We start from the raw sequence: 22275 nt of genomic DNA, 5'->3' as shown, positions 1-22275 counted from the left end.
ATACGACAGTGGCACCCTGAAATTGAAATAGCTAAATGGAATATAGCCACCATCAATTTACACCTTTGTTTTCTTTTGTTTGTACTGAAAACATGCTCAAATCATGACCAAAAACCCAAAACTGACCATTCAAAGCGCTGTTACACCACTAGGGGACATCACCAAAACATTGAAAAAATATATTTTACCGTAAGTTGCTGGTGGTCAACCACGACCGGAGGCTGCAGAGGGACTGGTTGTAGATCTTCCTCAGTCATTTCAACAAATTCCTTCAGCTGCTCTGATGGGCTCCTCTTGCATTCCCTTAATTTGGAACCTCCTATGAAGATATGAATGGATGATTAATGAAAGGACGGTGAACTGAGAGGTATACAGCATTATGAATTAAAGCAACTTTCAAATTTATGGGAGAGCTACATTTCGGAGCTCAATTTGTTTTTCTCATGAAACAGTGGAAAGCACAAACTGGATGGTTTTATGAAATAAATCCTGACTGCCATGGCCACAAGATTAATGTAAAACTAGGGTATGAGAAAGAAAGTCTATTTGAAGCTACTACCAGCAACTGAGAGCACAATATTTCACATCTGGCCTCTTTCCTGTCCATTTATAACAGTGTTGAGGAAATGTTTTGATGGGAACAAAAGGGCTGGCTCAGCAAAGGAGCGGAGTGGCTGAGTTGTTGTTTGAGGGACCAAGTTCGTTTGTATTCTGTGGTCGGGTGATTGTGTCATGCTCTGATGGCTTCTCCATATTCTAAGCGGCATCATTACTTTGGCTTTTCAACTTGGCCTCCACCCATCACAAGCCAACCAGGCCAGTGATCAAATACAAACTTATTTGATTGTTTCTGACTTGAACATTGCACACTGGTAAAAGGGACTTAATGGCTCACGGAAAAAAAACTGAATATGTGTGCAGGTTTAGAGATGGAGAAATGAGCTGTAAATCTTCATAGACTAACACCATTGAGGAAACAGATCAGAGGGTGTGGCATTTATACACATTATAAGCTCCTGGAGTGTATTGAAATACATCATCTGATAAGGCAAGGGATAGCATTTTTATATTCTGTATAACTTATGTTACATTATTCATGTTCTCTTATCTATTTTTAAAAGCTAAACCTAGTGAATGTCAGAGAAGCTGGATAATAATCAAAAAAGTAATTCCTCTTCATAGTTACATGTGGGGCAAAACACCAGTCTCTCTTACCTTAGAGACATTTCTGTATCACTGTATATGGCTGAACAGTGTATTTTAAATGTGTAAAATTAACAACTGGTTAATGGAACTGCTGTAAACAACCTAACAATTGAAAGTTGTTAATGGTTGCTCACGAAGTCACTAAATGTCATTACATGATGCAATACACAAATTAGCATATTCATAACATAATGACATCATATGTGCATTCTGCCTGGTTTCAGCTCATTTTAGCCTTTTATCTGTTTGCTACTCTTCTTATTCTGTGTTGACATAAACATTTATTTTAATAGATTTAATAAATTCTAATACATTTGCATGTTTTTCAGTTTCTGCAGTTATCCAGCAGTCACCTACAAGCCATTTTCAATTTGATTTGCACTGATAAAATTCAAATTTTGTATCCACTGCGATGTCATCGCACATAATTTAGAGACAACTTATGTGCTGTGATTTCGACTGCAATGTAATCACTCAGGGAGACAGTTAAAAGCTAATTCCTGTCTTTGTCAGATGCTGTGCCTTCAAATGTATTAGAGGCATATGGAGATGCACCTCTGTGGGGAAAGACTGACCTTGTCCTTGTGGCACAATTGCAATGACTCTTCTCCAGAAAGTAGCTAAAGGTTGCCAACTGTTTTAAGAATTGCTAGTAGGTGCTTTTTGGGGGGGGGGTCAGTAAAGTTGTAAATCAGGTAACAAACGCAGTAAGTTGATAAAACTGCCTGTAAACATACCTTGACGATATACTAGAAACTGTTTGCACCGAATTGTTTTGAAAGCATAGTGGCCAAAGGGTCAAATCCAACACAACATTGGCCGATCAACCAATCATGTGACTTCATCACCTAGTGACAGACTGACTTCAAAAGGAGCTGTCACGCTGTTGTAACTAGTCAAAAACAAAATCATAGCATCCACTATTGAAATAAATAAAAATAATAATCAATCAAGCTAATTGACGGCGATCGACAGGCTTGGCTACATCAATTGAGGCTCAACACAGACAGTGAAACATTATGTGAAATAAACCATGCAGTGATAAGTTACCAAATAAGGTTACTTTTACAGGAGAGCACTGTGTTCTATTTTACCAGTCTAGTCATATACCTTCTATGTCTTGATCTTCTTCTGCACTTTCAGTATCTGCCCTACCATCCTGGGGGGGGTGCACCTGAGTTGGATTGCTCTCATGTTTGTCTTTGTGCTCTTCCTGCTCTGGCTCATTAGAGTCTTCAGCCATGCTCAGAGGAGTCCTGTTCTCAGCCTCACTGTTGTTCTTGGGGCAATGCAAGTCCAGGCTGTCCATTGACTCATTTCCATTCACACAGTCCACTTGTGATACAAGGAGATCCTCTATGTGCTTGGACTGGGCCTCAGCATCTGAGGACTCAGATGTTTCTGCCAAAGGATGGTGCTCAACCTGCTTGGCCGGGCTATCCCTGTCCGCCTTGGGGTGAGAACTGTCACCAAAGCAATACAGCTCAGTGTCTTTCTCCATGTTCTCAGACTCTCCCCCTTTGGCAGTGGTCTCATCCTCCATATGTGTTGGTTCCTCTCTGGCTTCATTGTCATCTGGAGGTTCATCAGGAGCCACGACAAGTGGCTCATTGGAGCTCTCCTCCTCAGTGGAGAGGGCATGGGGATGGTGGCCATTGGGTTGGGGACCTGTGGTATCACAAGACGATTCCTCATCCTGCGTCAAACATGAATCGCTGGGTCCTGCAGCTTCCACTTCTGCCTCGGGCTCATCCTCCTCCTCTTCCATTCCTTTCTTGTAGTTCTTCTTTTTACGGATGATGCCCCGCCCCCAAGAGGGCCGCCGGCGAATCTTCCGCTTTATATGATCTACGATGGAAAGAGAAAGATAGTTAGGAAGCTATTAAATCAAGATAACTAAAAGAAACCACAATAAACGGTAGTTCCACTTCATTTGAGATGCCCATTACACTCATTGACTACATGACTGGACATGTGATTCTCAGACCCAACATTTCTCTGGGGCTGTTCAAGCACTCAGTGGGAAAAAATACAAAGGATGAGAATGAGACAAGGCAACACAAAACAAAATACATCATTATTTTTTTATATTGTTAAACAGCAAATAGTAATCCAAGATCTTAAATTCTAAACTGCAGAATATTTTCTTTTAAATTACTCCCTATTGTAAAAGATACTGTAGAGTAGGAAAAAGAGCTCTCCATCGTATAGCTTGAAAGTTGACTGCATTTAAAGTTGAACATTTGGTCTTTCTCCAAGGGTAACAAGCAATGGGTGACAAAGACGACAGAGACCGTTAGAGAGACAGAGACAGCAGCCTCGTTATATCAATGATATTTGGACACTAATGACAACAGATGGTGCTTGGGGTTTTAAGAGGAAGGAGAAACCAAAGCCTGCTCTCTGAGAGTGCAAGAAAAGTGCCACAGCAAGCAAGAACGAATGCTAGACTCTGTGAAACTTCAAGGCATTTGCCTTCATTTACTGGTTTCTTGAAGCACTAGAGACACTGAGATACAGGCCCAAGCGACTAAGTCAGCGAGATGGCCTGTGACAGAAAGAGTGAAAAAGAGACACACAGGGACCAACACAAGTCAGTTTCCTGACAATGACCTGTCAGTGAGACACAGCCTAACCCCAAAGGAACCTTTGGTCTTGGCATCAAAAGGCCTTCACAAATTAAAATCATCTGTGTTCAGTCCCGTCAGGCAGCTCTGATACTGCATACTTCTGAGTAATGCCAGGATATAAGAAGTAATTCTTTCATAAAACAATTATCTGAAAAAAGACAAGGAGATAACTAAAAATGTGTGTGTGTGTGTGTAAATCTGACAATCTCTGGATAGAATCACTAGATCACAGTGGACACAGTGATCCAAAACAAAATCCATGAAGTCCTCACCATTATAATTCTGTCAGGAACGAACAGACTAATATAAATCTGCCAAAGTGGGATCTTATGCAGAAGAAAAAACATATGCCAGCTTGGTTCTTGAAGGACTAGGATTCCTTTAAATTATTCTTACTGTAAAGTGTATAGTGAGCAGTGCTTTGTGCCAACTACTAAAGAGTGTTATCTGTACCTACTCAACAAGTGTCCACAAGGACGTGACTGAGCAAACTGACCAGAAATCATGATGTACCTTTCCCTATCCCCCAATGCATTTATCCAGGAATCATTCTCCAATCTGCCAATCTTTGATCAGAAGATGGCGGAACATGTACCTTTTGTGTCAAGAAATAGTTTGTAATTTATACCAACACCCAAAAAACAAGAAGATGTAAAAAAACTAACATATAGGAATAACTGGACAGAATGGGGTCCATGGCTCAGGATGCTCCATTTCAGAAACTGTGTTCTCAGGTGACCCTCTTAATAAATGACCAGCCACACATTTCCGTCAGCCACAATCACCACACCATATGTACTATATCCTATCACACACACTTTCAAGGACATTTCCAAACAGTACAACTTCTTACAAAAGCAATATATGCATCTATACCCGGAGAACACAGAATGAAAGAATATGTGACATCTAAGTCAAGCTGCTGTTCAGGGCAAAAGCATCCAGTACCATAATGTATGATTTTCTCTGTTGCTTTTCTTCACTCTCATTATGTTTCTCCTGTCAATACAAATTTTACTCCCCATCTCTTCCTGACTATTCAATCTCAGGCTGGCATGCGCTACAGTGCTACCATGAAATTTTCTCTGTACCAAGCATTGCTCAGGCTATGAATGCCATCAGGCTGGGGGACTAATGGATACCTTATAAAAACAGAGTAGCTAGCATTCTGCATGTATGAAACAATGACAGCTCATCACAGAAAGTGATTACCAGTCTCTCACAAATATCTACCCAGACTGGTATAGTTAAAGAAGTACTGGACAGTTTTCCCTTTGAGGCCACCAGAGCTGGGGGTTTAAAAAGGACATTGAGACATGTGCCAAGGTCCTACAACCACCAGCAATCAAGCCCACAGTTTGTAATCTCACTGTCAAGTGGGTACAAGGCCTGCTGGCAGACTTGATTTTAAGGTGGTATGCTGCTTTGGCTTTTGGTTCCACCTGATCTGATCTGGAGGGAAAAGGCAATTGGATAAGTTTTCATCTCCAGCTATGACTGGCACATGGGATAGTTGCTCTGCTCTGCTGTAAGTGAGGGACCAGAGGTGGAGAGGAATTGGATATTTCTGAATGCTGGCATCCTATCAATAAAGCTTCTTTGTGTGTGTGCATGCATGTGCGTGCGTGCGTGCGTGAACCTCTTTATCTTTGCAGAATGCTTGGACCACCATTTATTTAACCTTCAGAATTTAAATTTTCTTTAGAAATGTCATGCTGCGATGTCCAGTGATTAATCATAACGTGTCTGTTTTTTATCAATTCAACACAGAGAATATTACTTTTTGCTCAAAGTTATACCTTTATGCATTTTTTATCAAACAACAAAGTAAAGGCAAACTTCAGCGTTGTAAATCTTAAAAGATGATAAGATAAAAAAAGCACATCGGCTAGTCCTCCAACAGGGGTTATGGGTTCAGTACTTTTTGGTATTTTTGAGGTTGGGTGGTAGCTGGCTCTCATAACAGGTCAAGTGGATGTAGGTAATAGAAAACCTTGACTCATGTATCACTAACAGCTGTAAAATTTCAGCTTTTTAAACCACTCTGAAAAGGTATTTTCCACCTAAACAAATAATCCACAACTAAATTTTTAAATCTTGCTAAGGCCAGCAATTACCTATCCCTCCTAAAGAATAAAAGTTTTACAGCAAACGACCATATTCTGCTATTAAAATATGTATGAATGTTGTTACAATCATGTACAACCAACCACAGAGGGCAGAGGGAATCCAGAGCACTTTGTGAAAATTAAAAGTGCCTAACCCATTCATGATTCATGTAGAGGCAGAAATATTTTTAAACTGCCATCACACGTACTTGTTAGAACAGTGTGTGTACATGGACACATAAAGCTTTTGAAAGCAAAAAGCCAAGAGGAGATGAGTATCCAAATATACCAGCAAGTATTAAATAAATAAATCAGTCCAGTGACACTGACAATTCAACAGCATAGTGGTAATGTCTTTAGGCGGGTTTGTTAATCAGTGTCTCTGATTCACTTATTTATTTATATTAAATAATTACTAGTACTGAGTAATTAGATCACAACTCATCAGAAGACAGTGATGTTTTGAATAGAAGACATAGGGAGACGAAGCTCTGAAGAATCTGTAGCATAAAACAGACAAACTGACACCTTCTATGCTATGTGCAATGAAGGTTTTCATTGCAAAGGCATACAACTCTAGATCCACTGTCTCTATAGTCAAACTAGTAAAAGCCCCAAAGCCATGTCAGTATAATACAGATGGATTTCTATATTGAGTTTATAGTAGGGCCATCCAAGCAAACTTTGAAGCACTCCATGCCTATAGTGTTATACAAGGTGTGGGTTATTTATCACTTTATATATCTTCCCAATCTCATACTAACCATTAAGGCATAAAATGTACCCATCTTAGTAAGATTGATATGATTAGTCTCTGGGCTCAATGCCACATTTTCATCAGTACTAACTCAAACTATACTGTATACCCCAAAGCTAGTTAAACAAATGTAGGTAATCAATCCAATCTGCCACTGATCTTTGCCAAGGAAAACATTCAGCACTAATTTACATTAATTCTAAAACATTAAGGGACATTGCATCTTTAAAGGGAAAAATTCAATATTTGAGAACAACTTACTTACCTACTTGCTTTCTTGGCAAGATTTAGATTAAAGGGCTGACACCTCAGTAATATCTGTATACTACAAACAGCTAGAAGACTGAAAATAGAAAGAAATAGCTCAGTAGCTCTGTCTACAGGTAACAAAATCCAACTTCAAGCATCTCTTAAGTAAGAACAACAAATTGCTGTTTCGCAGGGGTTAATGTGGCAGATCATTTCTTGTTGCATACCAGTAGCTTCCCAAAACGGTGTTAGCTGGTTGCTGGGCAACTTGCACCATGCATCTTTACCATAATGTTGATATGGTACCAGTATGGTTCCCTTAAAAGGGGCAGGCCAGGAAAAAGTATAAACATTCTCTAAAAACGCATAGTTCTCTAAATGAACTAGACTGAACAGTCTAATTCCTAATGATCCAAAACAATATGTAAGTTCTCAACCTGCCCTCTCTGTGTCTTGTCACTCAGATGTGCATAAAAGTGTGTTTGCAGCTGGACAATCACATCAAACAAAACAAACATTTGCCAATGTTAGACCTCCATGTCTTTACGCCTAAGAAGTGTTTGGTTAGCCTATAGTTTAGTCTGCAGGAGTTTCTAAAGGCTGGTGTTACTTGTTCTGCTGAAAGAGAAGAAATAAATACATGATGAAAGAAAATTAGTTCTAAGTGCCGTTGACTTTACTGCTGAAATGAGACAGGAAATCTGTCAAGCAGCCAAGAATGACATCTGTCACAATGATGCGCTCAATAAGACTGGTCTTAAAAATGTGAAGTGTTGAAATAATTAGGTAAGAGGAAACAAGAATGAGAGAAAAGTCCACCCTCGACAGAAGTGATGCACGGATTCCAGTTATATCCGTAGACTGGGCGTTGATCCTCAGGTCAGGTGGGTAGGGGAAAAATGTGCACTTCTGATAAATAGCGTACGGGTTTGGGTGGGTTAAATAGGTATCATACATCATTAATTAATTTCTAAATTGGAGAAAATAATTCCTTCAGGTGGGTGATGGGCGGATTAGTCAAGCATGCAAACGGATTCAGATGTCGTTACAGTCGATCCGCACATCTCTACGGTAACCCAGTCAGCTGACTTGTGGACATCGTGAGAGTGAGCCTCAATGTTCCACTTGAAATGCATGAGTGTACTATGAAAATCTACTAATTATGTTTATTCACTGAATATTCTTGTAAAAATAGTCCAAAATGTCCATTATTTAGATTGAGATAATAATATTCAATTGCCGATCTGTTGCCCTTCCAAGTCACTATGACCAATAATCTTACAGTATTATAAGAGAGAATGCAGATACTGTAAGAATAGCTAAAGGCACAAACCTATAACCCAAACCAACTCAATTCTTTTTGTCATTCAGGTTCATTGGAATCGACTGGACTTGGGGCTCTATCGTGTAACATTAATGAAATATTGATCTTCCAGGTTCTCATCACCTGCAACTGATGGGGAGGAGCTTGGAGTTAGGAGTTGTGTCGCAGTCTTGACATAAACATAAGGGAGAGACATACACCTGAGTATAGAGGTGCAGTATGAATGTGTGCGAGAAAAGATGTATTTGACTTGTACTGAAAGAGTACAAAAGCGCTATATAAATATAGTATCCGTTTCCATACACATTTACACATTTTTTTAACACATACTGTTATTGTAAAATCCTGGTTAGTTTTTTATAAAGAACGAATGTGATAGATCTTTTTCTTGTTCAACCATTACTAAATTATACATTGGTGTAACATGTTCTAATAGTTTTTTCAGCAAGTAGCTTATTTTAAACTAAAGTTCCATCATATTTCAGATGGAGAGGATTACCGCTATTGCCATTTATCCTCTTAGAAAAATTAAAACAGTCAGTGGCATTACAAGAATGTCCTGCATATATGTTTATACAGCTTAAGTAAAAAAAACATTTGCCAGCAGATGTGCGAGAGCCATATATCAAATAGACTATGAATCTATGAACAAGCAAAAATAAAAGGTTTTGCATTAATTTTAGATATTTCTATTTTTGTTTGTTATTAAGGAAATTAAGGTTTATTAACAAGGCTCAGTGTGGAAAGCTTTGGTTGGCTGTTCTAAGCATAAGCAATAAAAATATATTCCTGAAAACTATATTTTCACATTGTATCCTCTGAGCTGTAATTAACACAGCACAATGGTTGAATATCCACGGCCATGACTAGTGAACAAATTCCAATTCAGTGATGACTTTCACTAAGGAGTGATTTAAAAATGTTCTTTTTTAAAAGTGCACACAAAGCAGAATATTAAAAACACAGGTCTAATGAAACACACCTTTCAAGGTTAATATAACAAAAATAATGATAATGCATAAATAATGTCTTTAGTAAGCAAGTAATACCCCAGAGGCTCTACATATAGAATTCTAAGCATAGCGGGAAACAAAATGAAGACTATATATCAGGCTGGAAATAAACAGAGCTAAAATTAATACAGTTTCGATTCAGCTGATCTCAGTTCAGTTTATCTTTAGGATTATTTTAGCAATTCATCAACTATTTTCCACCATTGATATTCATCATGAAATGCAGCTAATGACTGTATTCATTATCAACATAAGATAACTTGTTTGGAAAATGAGATTACATAAAGGAAAGCAAAACTCAAGACAAAGAAGAAAAAAGATCATCATGGTGACACAGGGCCTCAGGGCATCTGGGTCATGAGAGGAAGACATGCAGTTTGTCACCTGATGTGACACTTTGCGCTGACACTTAATGAAATGTCTAGATCAATAAATGATCCCATCATTGCCTCTTGAAATGAAAAGATCAGTCACTTCCTTCAATTGCTGTGTTGTCCTTTTTCCATCTTTCACTCCTTTTCTCTTACATAAGTGCCCACATGATCATATCACCCCGCCTGCTTTTACACTCATCAAGTGCTTTATTAGAAACACCTTAGTAATACAGAGGAGAGCCTTCCTTTCCTTTCTGTTTACATGATTGCATCACATCTTTACATGAACAAATTAATGCTGTTCTACCACATTGCTATGGTGCTCTATTCAAATCAAGTGACTGGGGAGGCCACTAAAGTTCACTGACCTTGTTGTCATTTTCGAGGAATTAGTTGGACACAACTTTTTGAGACACAACGTATTATCATTCTCGAAGTCTCCATTTGAGGTTTGTAAATTGAGGCCATAAAGGATTGTACATGGTCAGCAAAAATACACAGATGTGGCCAGGGTCCAAAAAAAAATACCCAACAATTGACAAATACAGGTAGATTTTCTCTTGGTTGAGATCTCAGAGGACTCTACTACCTCACAAGCAGGAAAATGCTTGTGGCAAAACAGTCATCAAATAAAACACTATCCTCAGACTCTAGTGCATTTTGATTTATGTGTGCTCTGCTTCTGTTCCTCTCTGTGCCTTTGTCTGCATGCACACATGCAAACTCTGTCTAAGCAAACAATTGACTATACCCATAAACAAACAACGAACAATATCCAATCACAGACAGAGTAGGGGTTATAATTTTAAGACCCTCCTTAAAATTATACCCCACCAAGAAACGGGATATAAAATAAACACTGTTTCCACAGCGCTTCTTCACTTTACATTACCACCTTAATGAATCAGTTTTTTCCTCACATTGACTTTATATATTGTGACTAATTAAATCAAAACAAGGTCCCTTCATTTCATATATGGTGTCATTATATTCTACAAAATCATTAATTAGAGGCTGGCACAAACAATTGTGCTATGGTTTAAGTAACTAAAACACCATGGATCACGCTGGATCACTGTATGAAAAAGCAAAAGTGCTCAGTGAGCATGTGTTGTGAACACGCAAGATTTGAATACATTTTAAAAGTTACCTTCCATACTATATAAATATGTAGGGTCGTGTGTGGTAAAATGGTTCATTTACCACGGTTGGATTTAGATTTGATCAGGTAACACCTGTCTGCCAGTGGCCAATGATATCTATCTCCCATTGCATATGCTCTCACATGACACAAATGCAACGATGTGTGCATTTTATATTTAACAATCTTATAACTTTGATAGATGGATGAACCCAGAATATTCAGCCACCTTGCTTTGCGAAATTTTAAAAGTTTATCTCTTTCAAATTACAAACTAAAAACATTAGTTTTCTTTTAAAATCATAATTTGAAATATATATGTGTCACTATGGCCATTTTACAGCACTGACCACTCTCAATGGCACTCAATATCACTGGTTTAGAAGAATCACAAAAGAATGGACAGTAGACCACCGGGAAATTATGTCAAACCTCATTACACATGTTTAAAAGCTTGGCTATGCACTGGCTGCATATCAATACAACAAAGAAGAAATGGTCACAAGGTGGAGGAACTGAAGACATGATTCAGTCAGAGCATCTGTCTGTTTCTGTCCTCTCTGCTGCTCAGTAAATGGCCAGTGGGATGACGGTGTCAGTGGTGCCCCCTTCTCTGAAGACAGATATGCCCTAATGCACCAGCAGCTCCAAGTACTACTGAAGATGTCAGCCTACGCCCACATGTACATACAAAACATGGCATGAAAGCCTTCCAGTGGAAAGGTCTGTTGCCCACAGACGAAACACACATACCGACAAAATGCGAGGCAGGAGTGAGGATGTTAGGAGTTGTGTACTCCTTTGAATCACTTTGACTGATATGCATTATCACACTGCTTGCAGTGGAGGAAGGAAGATGGGCATGCTAAAAGGAGCCTTCTGGGGAGAATGACTATGCTCAACAACTAGCTATACTGTAAATTTAACAATTACACAGTTACCATTTCCATTTGATGGTAAAAGAAGCTACTTTGATGGCATGTCAGATATATATCGATAGATATCTATAGATAATAGATATCTATAGATATCTATATATATAAAAACAGTACTGCTATGCTTTCTTACACTCTGCTGACTGTCTGATGAAAGATATGATCTGGAGCCATATTCCATCCACTGTGAAGGATAGCCATTGTACACTTGCTAAACTGATTAGGTTAGATACCAATTAGATACCCTGTGAGTCTGTTAAGGGATTGAAGTCGTCACAGCTGTATATTAATAGGACTAGACAGAAAGGGAAATTAAATTACACACTGTTACACAGGGATTCTTCACTTTACATAACCACCTTACCGAATCAGTAATTTTTCATATTTATTGCATATTTTATTGACAGATATTAAAGTTCTCTTCAAGTCACATATAATCATCAGTCATAATATTATACTAAATCAATAATAAAAATAGAGCGATTATTTCCTGAAAGCAACCGTTTACTTATTTTCCATGTTCCAAATTTCAACAAACGTGAGTCATTTTGATCCTCTGCTCCACAGTGCTAATGTTAAAACGCAGTCTGCTCCCTTACATGACTAAACTGTAATATAATCCTAGGAAAGACTCCTAATCACTAATCTAACTTTTTCATAACATTTACTATTAGTGCATTTCTAAAGCAAGTTTTTTAAAAGTCATATTCAAAAGTTGAGACAATGGTCTCCTGATGTTCCAAACAGCATCGAGGGAGATTTTTGTGTTATGATTGCTGATCACTGCTGCATGCAAGACATACTGCTGTGCTCACAAATAAGAACTGAAAAGCAGGGCCCATCTAGGATACAATTAGCTGCTCCATAATTCAGAATAAAAGATAGGTTATGCTAAAAATAACAAGTTTGTGCAACGTGACAAGATTCAATCTTCTTTATATCTTGTCCGAACAGCTACATTCGAAGATAGCTTGAAAATCCAACTGCCACTGGAGGGAGAGTGATTTGATGTAGTGTAAATATAAGGATAACTGCAGTATTTCTATCTTGGAGGGCATGTGATAGTGTTGCATTCTTTAGTGTACACAATTTGTGCAATAAATAGCTGTGTAACGACCTTGACAGATGGTTGTTTACAGCTTACTCCCTCACCTCTGCACACTGGACGATAGTACAAATTGTGATCGTCATGTCATGGTCACAGACCCATCAAAAATGACAACAAAGAGCTGCTGGGAGAGTTGGTTTCTGAAGCTAACAAGGGGTTCTGACCTAGTGTACTGCCGCATCAATAGTGTTGAGTTTCTGTAGCAATAAAGCTGCCCTATAGGGGATTTGCTTCAGTACATCACATATCCTTTGTTGTCCAGGGAAAATAACAGTTTACATTGTTTGGTATCTCCTTGAGAGAAAAATGGGTTTCCAGTTTGTTGTGCAGTTGTGTTTCTTTCCACTAACTAATGACAGTTTTCTCAGAGAGTGAGTAGACTAAAGGCTATCTTAACTCAAACTCCCAAAGGTGTAATTGGTGTTGGAGGGTAAGTATTGATTGGTCCCAGCTCTTTTTATGGCTGATTTGACAAATCTGCTTATCAACAGAGCGTGACAACAAACTAAAACCTCTATTAACATACTTAACAAAAATGTCCTTATTGAGGATGGAAGTTGTCTTGCTGAAATGAAGTGAGTCGGTTTGTTCAGGCTGGTACAGCAACTGAATGGTCTATTTAAGGTGTCAAACTGAGTTGCACATTCATAACTTCCATTTGTGCTGGTGGTGCTTCCAATGCATTCATACACTATACGGCTGCCCCATGGGAAGCTGTTTAGTTTCTTTAGCTTCTTGCTTCTGCTTTGGCATTGTGCTGCAATAGAAAATACCTTAGAAAACCTAAGGTAGTGTTTGACTGCAGCTGAATAAAATCTTTACATTTACACAGGTTACTTTTCTTCCCAAATATAATGTATAAAAACCGTTCTTAAAAATGTTGGGTTGGTCTGATAAGTGGATGAAATTGTCCAACAACCATGAGCAATGTAACTGCAATGATAAAACTTAAAATATAAAAAATATGGTAAAAATGATGTCAAAGTGTTATGTGTTATGTGCATGAACGATACTGTAAAAAGTTTGTTCACTTTATCAACATTTCTATGAACATATTTCTCCTTTTCAAGTTAGTGGCTGTATTTTTGAGATTCTGAGGCAAGTCAAGTGACTGCTGTTTATTTCTGATGTTGTAGTTTATGGTGACAGTGGACTGGATTGCATTAGTGAGGTGCCTGTGAATGGATGCATATACAAATATAATGGAGTTAAAAATCCTGTACACCAGGAGCTGATAAACAATGCATTCGTCAGAGAACGAAGCTCCACCGAGAGTCAATGGAAAAACATGATCATACCTACATGAATCAATTTAATGGCTAAATAAGACACCTACTTAACAAAAATATGTTGTCATCCAATCAGACGCAAAGGTCTGTGAAGGAGAGAACGATTTACAGCATATTACTATCACTGATGCAGACTAGCATGATGGTACCACCTGGTTCATAAAACAATTATAATGTTACTTAAATTTATCATGTCAACGCCAAATGGACATTGGTCCATTAGTCACTGACATGTCACAGATAAGATGGCTTAATAAATAATGCACTTTTTATAGGTTTAACTTCACTGATGAGTTACTTACTGTCCTTGACAGTAATGAGTGGTTTGCTAAAAACGGGCGGCTGTGTTGAAAGACATTGCATCTAATCTCTGGGTTGAATGGAGAGGTGGCAATTATCCTGGATAAGTGTAAGTCTAGGAGTAATCAGTTGTGGGCATTAATGGGCGCACTCATATTCTTATGGTAGTCTGATACGACACCATGTCCTTTAGAGTCCCCAGAGATGCAAGCAGGGATAGTTGAGTGGAGTTTGTTAGTTAATTTCCACCACAGAGCATGTAGGCATTAGCTCATTGGCAGACAATACTCCAGGAAAGATGATGTAGTAGTATCAGTACCAATAACGACCAAAACTGAAGGACTAAGGCCATTTCCATAAGTTTTCATTTGAAAATGCATAAACTCTGGTACAGAGCACTACTCTGAAGCTTTAGCGCTGTGCTTGCTGATTGGGTCTGTGCAGTCACAACGTAGTCTTCCCTGATTCGCAAGGCTCCTATCACATGACCCACTTCCAGAAGAAAACAACATTAGCACTAGCTTCGGCTAATAGCGTAGGACACAACATGGATAATCAATAATAAGTGTTGCTGACCCTGCTGTCCCTGCTGACAGTAGTTGAGCAGTTAAATTCTGTATTTTTGACACAACCAGTTTTTCCCACAAAATGAATTAAATCTATGGCGGTGAGAGAAAGAACTGCATTCCACAACTGCAGCTAAAACTATGAGGTGTGACTGTCTGCGTGGATGTTAAAAATGTTCAGTGGTATTCTCAGAGTAAATTAAAACAGTTTCCAGAAAACCTTAATACACAATTACACCACATTATAAATAGGCAGCTCTTAGAGGGAAACGGATGCCAGTTAATTTTCTATAGTTCACTTACTGAGTAGTGTATTTAGTCTAATTGGATGTCACCTACAAATCCATAAGTCATTCAAAAAAAATCAAGCACTAATGCATTATTTTTTGTCTGTAGTTGTTCCATCAATTACAACTTATCAGAACCAGGAGAGGGAAAACACTACATTTGGCTACCTGATGTTTACTAGCTTTTGATGTTTACTGAAACTGACGAATAGACTGCTCTATGGTTAAAAACAATGAGTGTAAAAGCTCAGGAGGCCTTGTATAATTTTCTGTCTGTAGTACAGCCTAAATGCTGTGATCCTGGCATCATCTGTACAACATTAAGCATAGCATCTGAAAAGGCAGCGACCAATTTATATCATAGTTGGGAATTGTCTGCATTATAATTCATTCTGTCTCACACATTCACACTCTCTTTTCGTTTTCCATCAGCTTTCTAACATCCTTGGGCAGCACAGCTTGTAGTCATTGAGCATGCACAGAGGCAGTGAGCAGCAACGCTCAATCATTTCAGTGCAACTCTTCAGGCTCATTTCTTTCAGGCAGAAATGTAAGCTGTTTACAATAATATGGTTATCTGTATAGCACAGTAATAAAACAAGGCTTTAAAATCCCACGAAGAGGATCACCACCCAACCTTGTCAACTGTGTACACTTAGCACGCAGCATCAACTGTGCATGGCGATATACTGGGAGTGGAAAAAAGACCCACAGACACAGGATGAATCTTCAGAAACACGCATACTGATGTCAGCTCATCATCAACCGAAAACAATAAATGGAGGCAAGAGGCATCATAGATGATTTTACATTCATTTCACGCTTGGTGCCACAATCCATGAGGAATCTGTGCCCAAATGGCAGCTTACGCTCAGTGCTTATTCGCTTGGGGCTTTGCATGCTTTGCATGGATTTTATTAGTGGGCGCCACAGGGTGTCAGAGTGTGCAACTCAAGATTGTTTTTGCCTCGTGGCAAATAGGAGCTGGGGAGAAGTCAGTGTCCAGTTCTTATAACTAATAACAAGGTAACCAGCTCAGTTTCAGGTAAATGCTTTTTTTTCCTCTTCCTGACAGGCAGTCTACTTTCTAATTTTGTACAAACATATTTATGAAAAATATAATTCCTTTCATCACCTGAAATATGGATCACATGCCATTCAGATTGGTATGTGGTAGTGGCAATGTAATATAATAATTATTTATTCATATTATTTTTAATATAAATAAGTATTTAATTTGAATGATCTCATTTGCATATATGAATGTAATAGTGCAAAGACTTATGTTGGCATGAGATTTTGTTTGATTAAAACCCTGTTTTCCATTTGATTATCACATTTGTCTTTTCATTTTCAAATGTGAAACAAAACATTTGACAAGAAGTAAGAAAAAATCTGATGGAGTGATTAGATGACATGGAAAAGAAAAGGTGATGGCAAAGGGAGAAATGAAAAGTCTTCGGTTTTGAAGGGTTTACAGGTCACTTGGATTGAAAGCAATTTTTACACTGATGTAAACCAGCCAACAGTTAGTACTCCATATGTCAATTAAGTCTCAAGTTTTCTGAAATTATGCAGCAAATGCTGAAGTCATAGAGTTGAGCTTTACAAAAGCAATAATGGCGATGACTGGTTTGCAAATGTTGAAGGTAAAACAAATACTACTAAGGACATGAGCTACCATGCAAAAAACACTGGCTTCAAGGTTAAACTCATCTCTTCTGTGAGTGTAATGGATCCTGTGTCCTTGTAAAGAGGGATGGCATAGATGAGAAAATCAGGTAAACAAAACTGTCTCCAAAAGTGCTTTGTGTTTTTTCAAATGAAAATGTGTCTTCTTATTAACCCATTTCCTTGTGCACTGTGACCACCTCAGCATGTTACTGCCTGTGTGCCTGTTGTCCTTAGAAAAAAAACCAGGCCATCCTTTTATGCAATAACTGCTTCAGTCTAAGGTGAAAGGCTATGAGAGTGTTTATTATGACTTTAAATATCCTATCGAGGTCTTGTGATGGATTGACATTGGCAACGGGGAGTGGAGCTGTCTGTTTACTGTGATGTGAGATACAAGGAAGGGGAGAGGCAAGACGGAGCAGTGTTCAATCTACTTGAATGCAGCCTGGTGGCTGTTGCCTTGGGCGTGCTATTGAGTGACGCATAGGACACATTATGCAGCATCTGCATCGTTCTTCTTTTCTTCTGCAATCAGTTGAATAAGGACAACTGGAAGAGGAAAAATACTGTCTCACTGTGCCAAGAAAAAGAGACTGAGAAAGGTTTTTGCCAAATTGGAAAAGCAGCACAAGACTTATGTTGGTTGGAGTGTGACAAATACAGAAAACAAGAGAATGATCGGATATGAAATCTTTGGTAAGGCAATGCATAACATATGCCTTTTGACTGTCACAGAATAAACCCAGCTGATTTAGCTTGTGAAAAACAGTCATGAGTGAATAAGAAAACTGAGAGGACTTAATTATTGATGAAAGGAAAGCACTTCATATGAACCAGATCCTTGTGGTGTTGCACTACGAATGAACCCAGGGCTGTGCCCAGGTAATGGGCCTTAGGTTTGCTGCTCCTCCTGGGACAGAGTGACAGGAGAAAGGCGAGGGGGGTGGAGAAAAAAGAATAAGGAAGTAGAGAAACCACGACAGAGCCCTCATGCACACTAATGGAAACCACATTCTTCTTCATGTTTTCTTGAGCATTAACAGTAGCAAGGTCTCTCATCCTCCTACACCTGATAGACCTTAAAGCGGTAGAAGATGTTCCAGCTATCTGTGTCACAAGTGGACCTCCATCCACAGATACTACTTTTAAAAGATGATTCAGAGATATCCTTAGTCTTGAAAAAGCCTTTCACGTAACTTTCTCTGTAGTTCCAAACAGACATTTCATCCCTTCCACCACCACTTTCTGTTATATCTGAATGTCACAGGCAATTTTCAGCTCTAGGCAAACGGCAAAAAGGGATGGAAGGTGGCCCAGATAAACATAGAACTGAAGATACCAAAAAAGCTCCAGATAGGCTTCACCCTACAGGTAATGATTTTAAGATAACCTGGACCTTCAAGTGTCCAGACCTTCAACATTAGAGGAAGGGAAGGCCAGCAACTCCAGAATTACCTCTCTACACTGGTTGGAATTTCATGAACTGTTTATTTCTCTTTTATTAAACTATCAGCAGAGAAACCTGGCATTTCAGACGCGCTGCACTTTCACTGTGAGGCTGTGTCATATCAAGAAATAACTGACTTTGTGATCAATTAGCCTAATAGCTGCCTTGCTGAGGTGCTCCAGGTGAGAACTGTCTGCAGATATCACAAATTAATCACCTGAGTTAGCCTAATTAATTAAGCCTCTGGTGGAGGCTGATAATGACTCTCCCAAGAGCTACTAAATTGGTGGTCCGCATCTGTGACATTTAGCTTTGTAGATAAAGACTGCAGCGAAAAGTAGCGTGCACGGGCCAACGGTTGACTGTAAACCGTAAAAGCAGATCTGTCCCGAATTCTGAATACAAAGTCAAGCAATCGCCATCTTTTACCTTGCATTTGATAGTTTCACATCAATGCAAATTTGTGAATTAATAATTAGTTTGTTTTGCCATTATATGGGATTGTTAAATAAATACTAAAAAACGTAGTTCTAGCCCTGGTTAACAGACACCAATGTGCAAGTTTATAAGATACACTACATACAATATCATAAGATGGAATAAGATATGTTCAATTTGTGCTGTCGTAGGCTGTGTTGCACAGTACTAGATTGAAATGTGTAAAATGTTTTCTACATTTCCACCCCAAAGGAATTTCCTTTGTATCAATCCAGGCTCCACAAGTTTACCCTGGACTGATTTTATGGGGATAAAATTATATAATTATGTCTAAATATACCCTCTCTACCATATTTTCCGGTCTATCATGACAAGATAAACAGCACTGAGCTCAAAACTTAGACTTGCCCAGAGTCTTACAGAATTTATGGTAGCAAAAAGAGGCCCTCTTCTCTTGAGAGGGGACCCATCTCCCAGGGAAATAGGATGGTTTATACACACAGCAGGGGTTCTATTAGCAGTGATCTCATGAGAGACAAGCACCACCTTGTGTCCATAAGTTGAACTACAAAGACCACAAAGAAAAAAGATCAGGCTCAACTTTAGCTTCAACAAACAAATTATTAATATTAACCAAATCATCACTTTTCAATTAAAGCATATGTCACTACACATTCCACATGCCCTGCCTGAACACTCCTGACTGATGTAGACTTTGTACATCTCACAATGATCTCACCATGATATTTGATATTTGCCCCTTTCAGTCCATCTCAACCTCCATATTGTCCAGGTGAAGGCTGTAGGGCATTTTTTTGGATTACATGAAAAAAAAACCTGCTTACCCCTGATTTGTTCATGTAACAGTCTCATTAGTCTGCCCCCTGCTCGTGCCCGGCCCTCCCTTCACCCTTAGGCACCTGCCGTTTGCCCCAGGTGGGCATGTAATTGCTCTGTGGCGTGGACAAGTTCTGAGTGGTTAGGAGTGAGCAGTCTTACTAATGAGGCTGCTTGCTGTGTTGCTTCTCTACTGCTGTGATGCATGTGTGTGCAAGTGTGTGTAGGCAGGTGTATGGCATCACGTACATCTGGTAAAGTGATGTGGTGCAACACAGCTGCTTGCAGCTGCATCAGAGACTGAGAAACACAAGATGAGAAAAAGAGTTGAGGTTTGAGTTTGTGTGATAAAACAGAGGGGTAATGTGTCATTTCAGTTTTTGTTTGAACTGGGGATGTGTTGCATTCAGTGTGTGCATATCCCCCAAAAGCTACTGTGCATTTATTGAATAGGTGAAGTAAAACATTTTTTTTAGATATTATCAATTATTGTTGTAAATATGAAATATTGGAAGTCATTTGTCACCAAGACATGTGCAAATTGGTTAGATAATGTACAGTATCCAACAAAATAATGATTTTTAGTGTGGTGACAGTGTGTATTCCCTGCCCTGACAGTGGACTCAGCACTCCTGTCATCTAACTTGCCCTATAAAAGGAGTGTCTGTTTGGGGTAAAGAGGGAGCTCATGTTCATGATCACTCTGTACTTCTCATCAATCACCCAGCTCAGGTTGCAGAGCAATTATAAAAGTGTGTGCTGCAAAAAAACTGAATACCCACTAGTGGTGCACTGTTTCTCAGTTGCCTCGCCCTGAGTGCTGCTCCTGGCCGGCTCCTCTCCTGCAGCGTGGTGCTTTCTGGTTGCCACAGCGCCCGGAGCTGCCGTCTGCGGAGTTGGCGTCTGGAGGTCTGCAGAGCCCAGAGAGGATCAGTTACAGACAACAGACAAAACTCTTTGGAGTGTGTGTGTATGTGCATGTGTGAGTGATTGTGTTAATGGGAAAACACTGAAATGCATTGCTGGAAAGATCAAGATAATGTGTGTGTGGGTATTGTGTTTGTGTGCGTCTAGGAAGGTACTCTGACAGACAATGATGACTACATGTCAATCAACAACAAATATCGATACAAACACGAGAAATACAAATAATAATTTGCAATGGCTGTATGTTTTACTCCAAGAGCTTGACAAAAATGAGATGACACGTGGAGCATAAGCCTTTGAAAATGAGTCATTTGAATGTTGACATGAAGTGATATTTAAGTTTTCGGCCGAGATTATCAGCTTCATCACAGCTCCCATTCACCTCGTCGTGGTGGAGAAAATCCCACCCATTTGCGCTGTGAACAGTGCAACTGGACATCACGCAGTGCTCAGCTAATTGATAGCTTTACAACAGGACCTTGAACGCGAGATGAAATATTTACACTGCTGTATTCCTCCTGTCAGGGAGTTGACTTCTGCTCCTGCAATATTAATTTAGCATCTTGTGATTTTAGTTGCTAAAAGAGAAAATCAAAAGCAACAGAGTGACTTCTGAAAATTGCTTCCTCTTTGATAAGTTCCCTGCTTGACATAGAGGAGTCAGGCCTCTGTGGCTCGAGTTAGGAGTCAATAGGCCCTCACGGGGGTAGCACTGTGCATTTTGTAGCTAATACTTTAAAAGAGAAACCAGGTCTAATTGTGTAGCTCCCGCAACAAAAGTGGCGAAATATGAGTGTCGTCTCTGTGCAAAGTAAAGACATGGGCATATTTGATGAGAAAAGTACTCTGTACTGCAAATGTCTCTCTGATGTAAGAGAATGCTTTTGTTTTCTAATGCTGTTAAATATTAAAGTAATTTTTCCACTGCACTCTGATACTGTTGGTGCAAGAACAAAAAGTGACAGCCTGGTCTTGTCGTCCAACAGATCCATTTGTAATGGCTGAGTGTAAGATTTTGTGCATAACATGTACAGGTGTGCATGCAAATGCTGATAAGACACAATTCTTTAGTCTATTTAAACCCTTTTTTAACTTTACATAGATAAAGAGTTCAATATACAAAAGTGTAAATTAAACATACAATATGTAATTTCCATGGGTTCTCTCAATCACTAAAATAACTTAGTTTGGTATCATGAAGCAGTGTGGGATAATAGGAGCTGTAGTCTTCACCATCGTTGTTGATGCAAAATCTACCTGACTCGACTCAGGTGCAAATCAAATTTGCAGATAAGCTAATGTATTGAAGTTATATTCATGTAATTCAGCAAACGACAATGATGAAATGAATGAAATTTAATGTAGAATAATCCTCATGATGTTTTCACTAATTCGTTTCATCTAAATTGTATGAATTGTAGTTTTCTTTACCCCCGAAAAGGCCCTTTAAATTCAAATACTTTATATTTACTTCGAGGGGACGCTCTCTATGGAGGCCGCTATGTTTTTTACATTTGTCCACACTGGACAAACTAAACACCTTTTGAGTTTTTATGACAATTAAAGGCTACCACAGTTAATTTTTCATTTTTGGAAGGAGAGGGTGAGTTGAGGGGAGTTCAGCTGCAATTTCAACACTAGATATAACAAAATTCTACACACTGT

The 22275-nt window shown here is 38.9% G+C and overlaps 1 protein-coding gene across 2 annotated transcripts in view; it reads right to left on the bottom strand.

Moving 5' to 3' along the window:
• Positions 1 to 22275, bottom strand: part of atad2b (ATPase family AAA domain containing 2B) — a 74915-nt gene that overhangs the window by 26911 nt on the left and 25729 nt on the right. For both annotated transcript variants that reach the window (XM_020091812.2, XM_020091813.2), the window contains exons 24-26: positions 20466 to 20594; positions 2317 to 3054; positions 189 to 319 (exon numbers count right to left, since the gene is read on the bottom strand). In XM_020091812.2, the coding sequence (XP_019947371.2) occupies positions 189 to 319; positions 2317 to 3054; positions 20466 to 20594 (998 nt within the window). The remainder of the gene's footprint in view (positions 1 to 188; positions 320 to 2316; positions 3055 to 20465; positions 20595 to 22275) is intronic.

This window comes from Paralichthys olivaceus, chromosome 19, assembly GCF_024713975.1.
Source record: "Paralichthys olivaceus isolate ysfri-2021 chromosome 19, ASM2471397v2, whole genome shotgun sequence".
Lineage (NCBI taxonomy): Eukaryota > Metazoa > Chordata > Actinopteri > Pleuronectiformes > Paralichthyidae > Paralichthys > Paralichthys olivaceus.
This window is presented reverse-complemented; position numbering and strand designations above follow the sequence as displayed.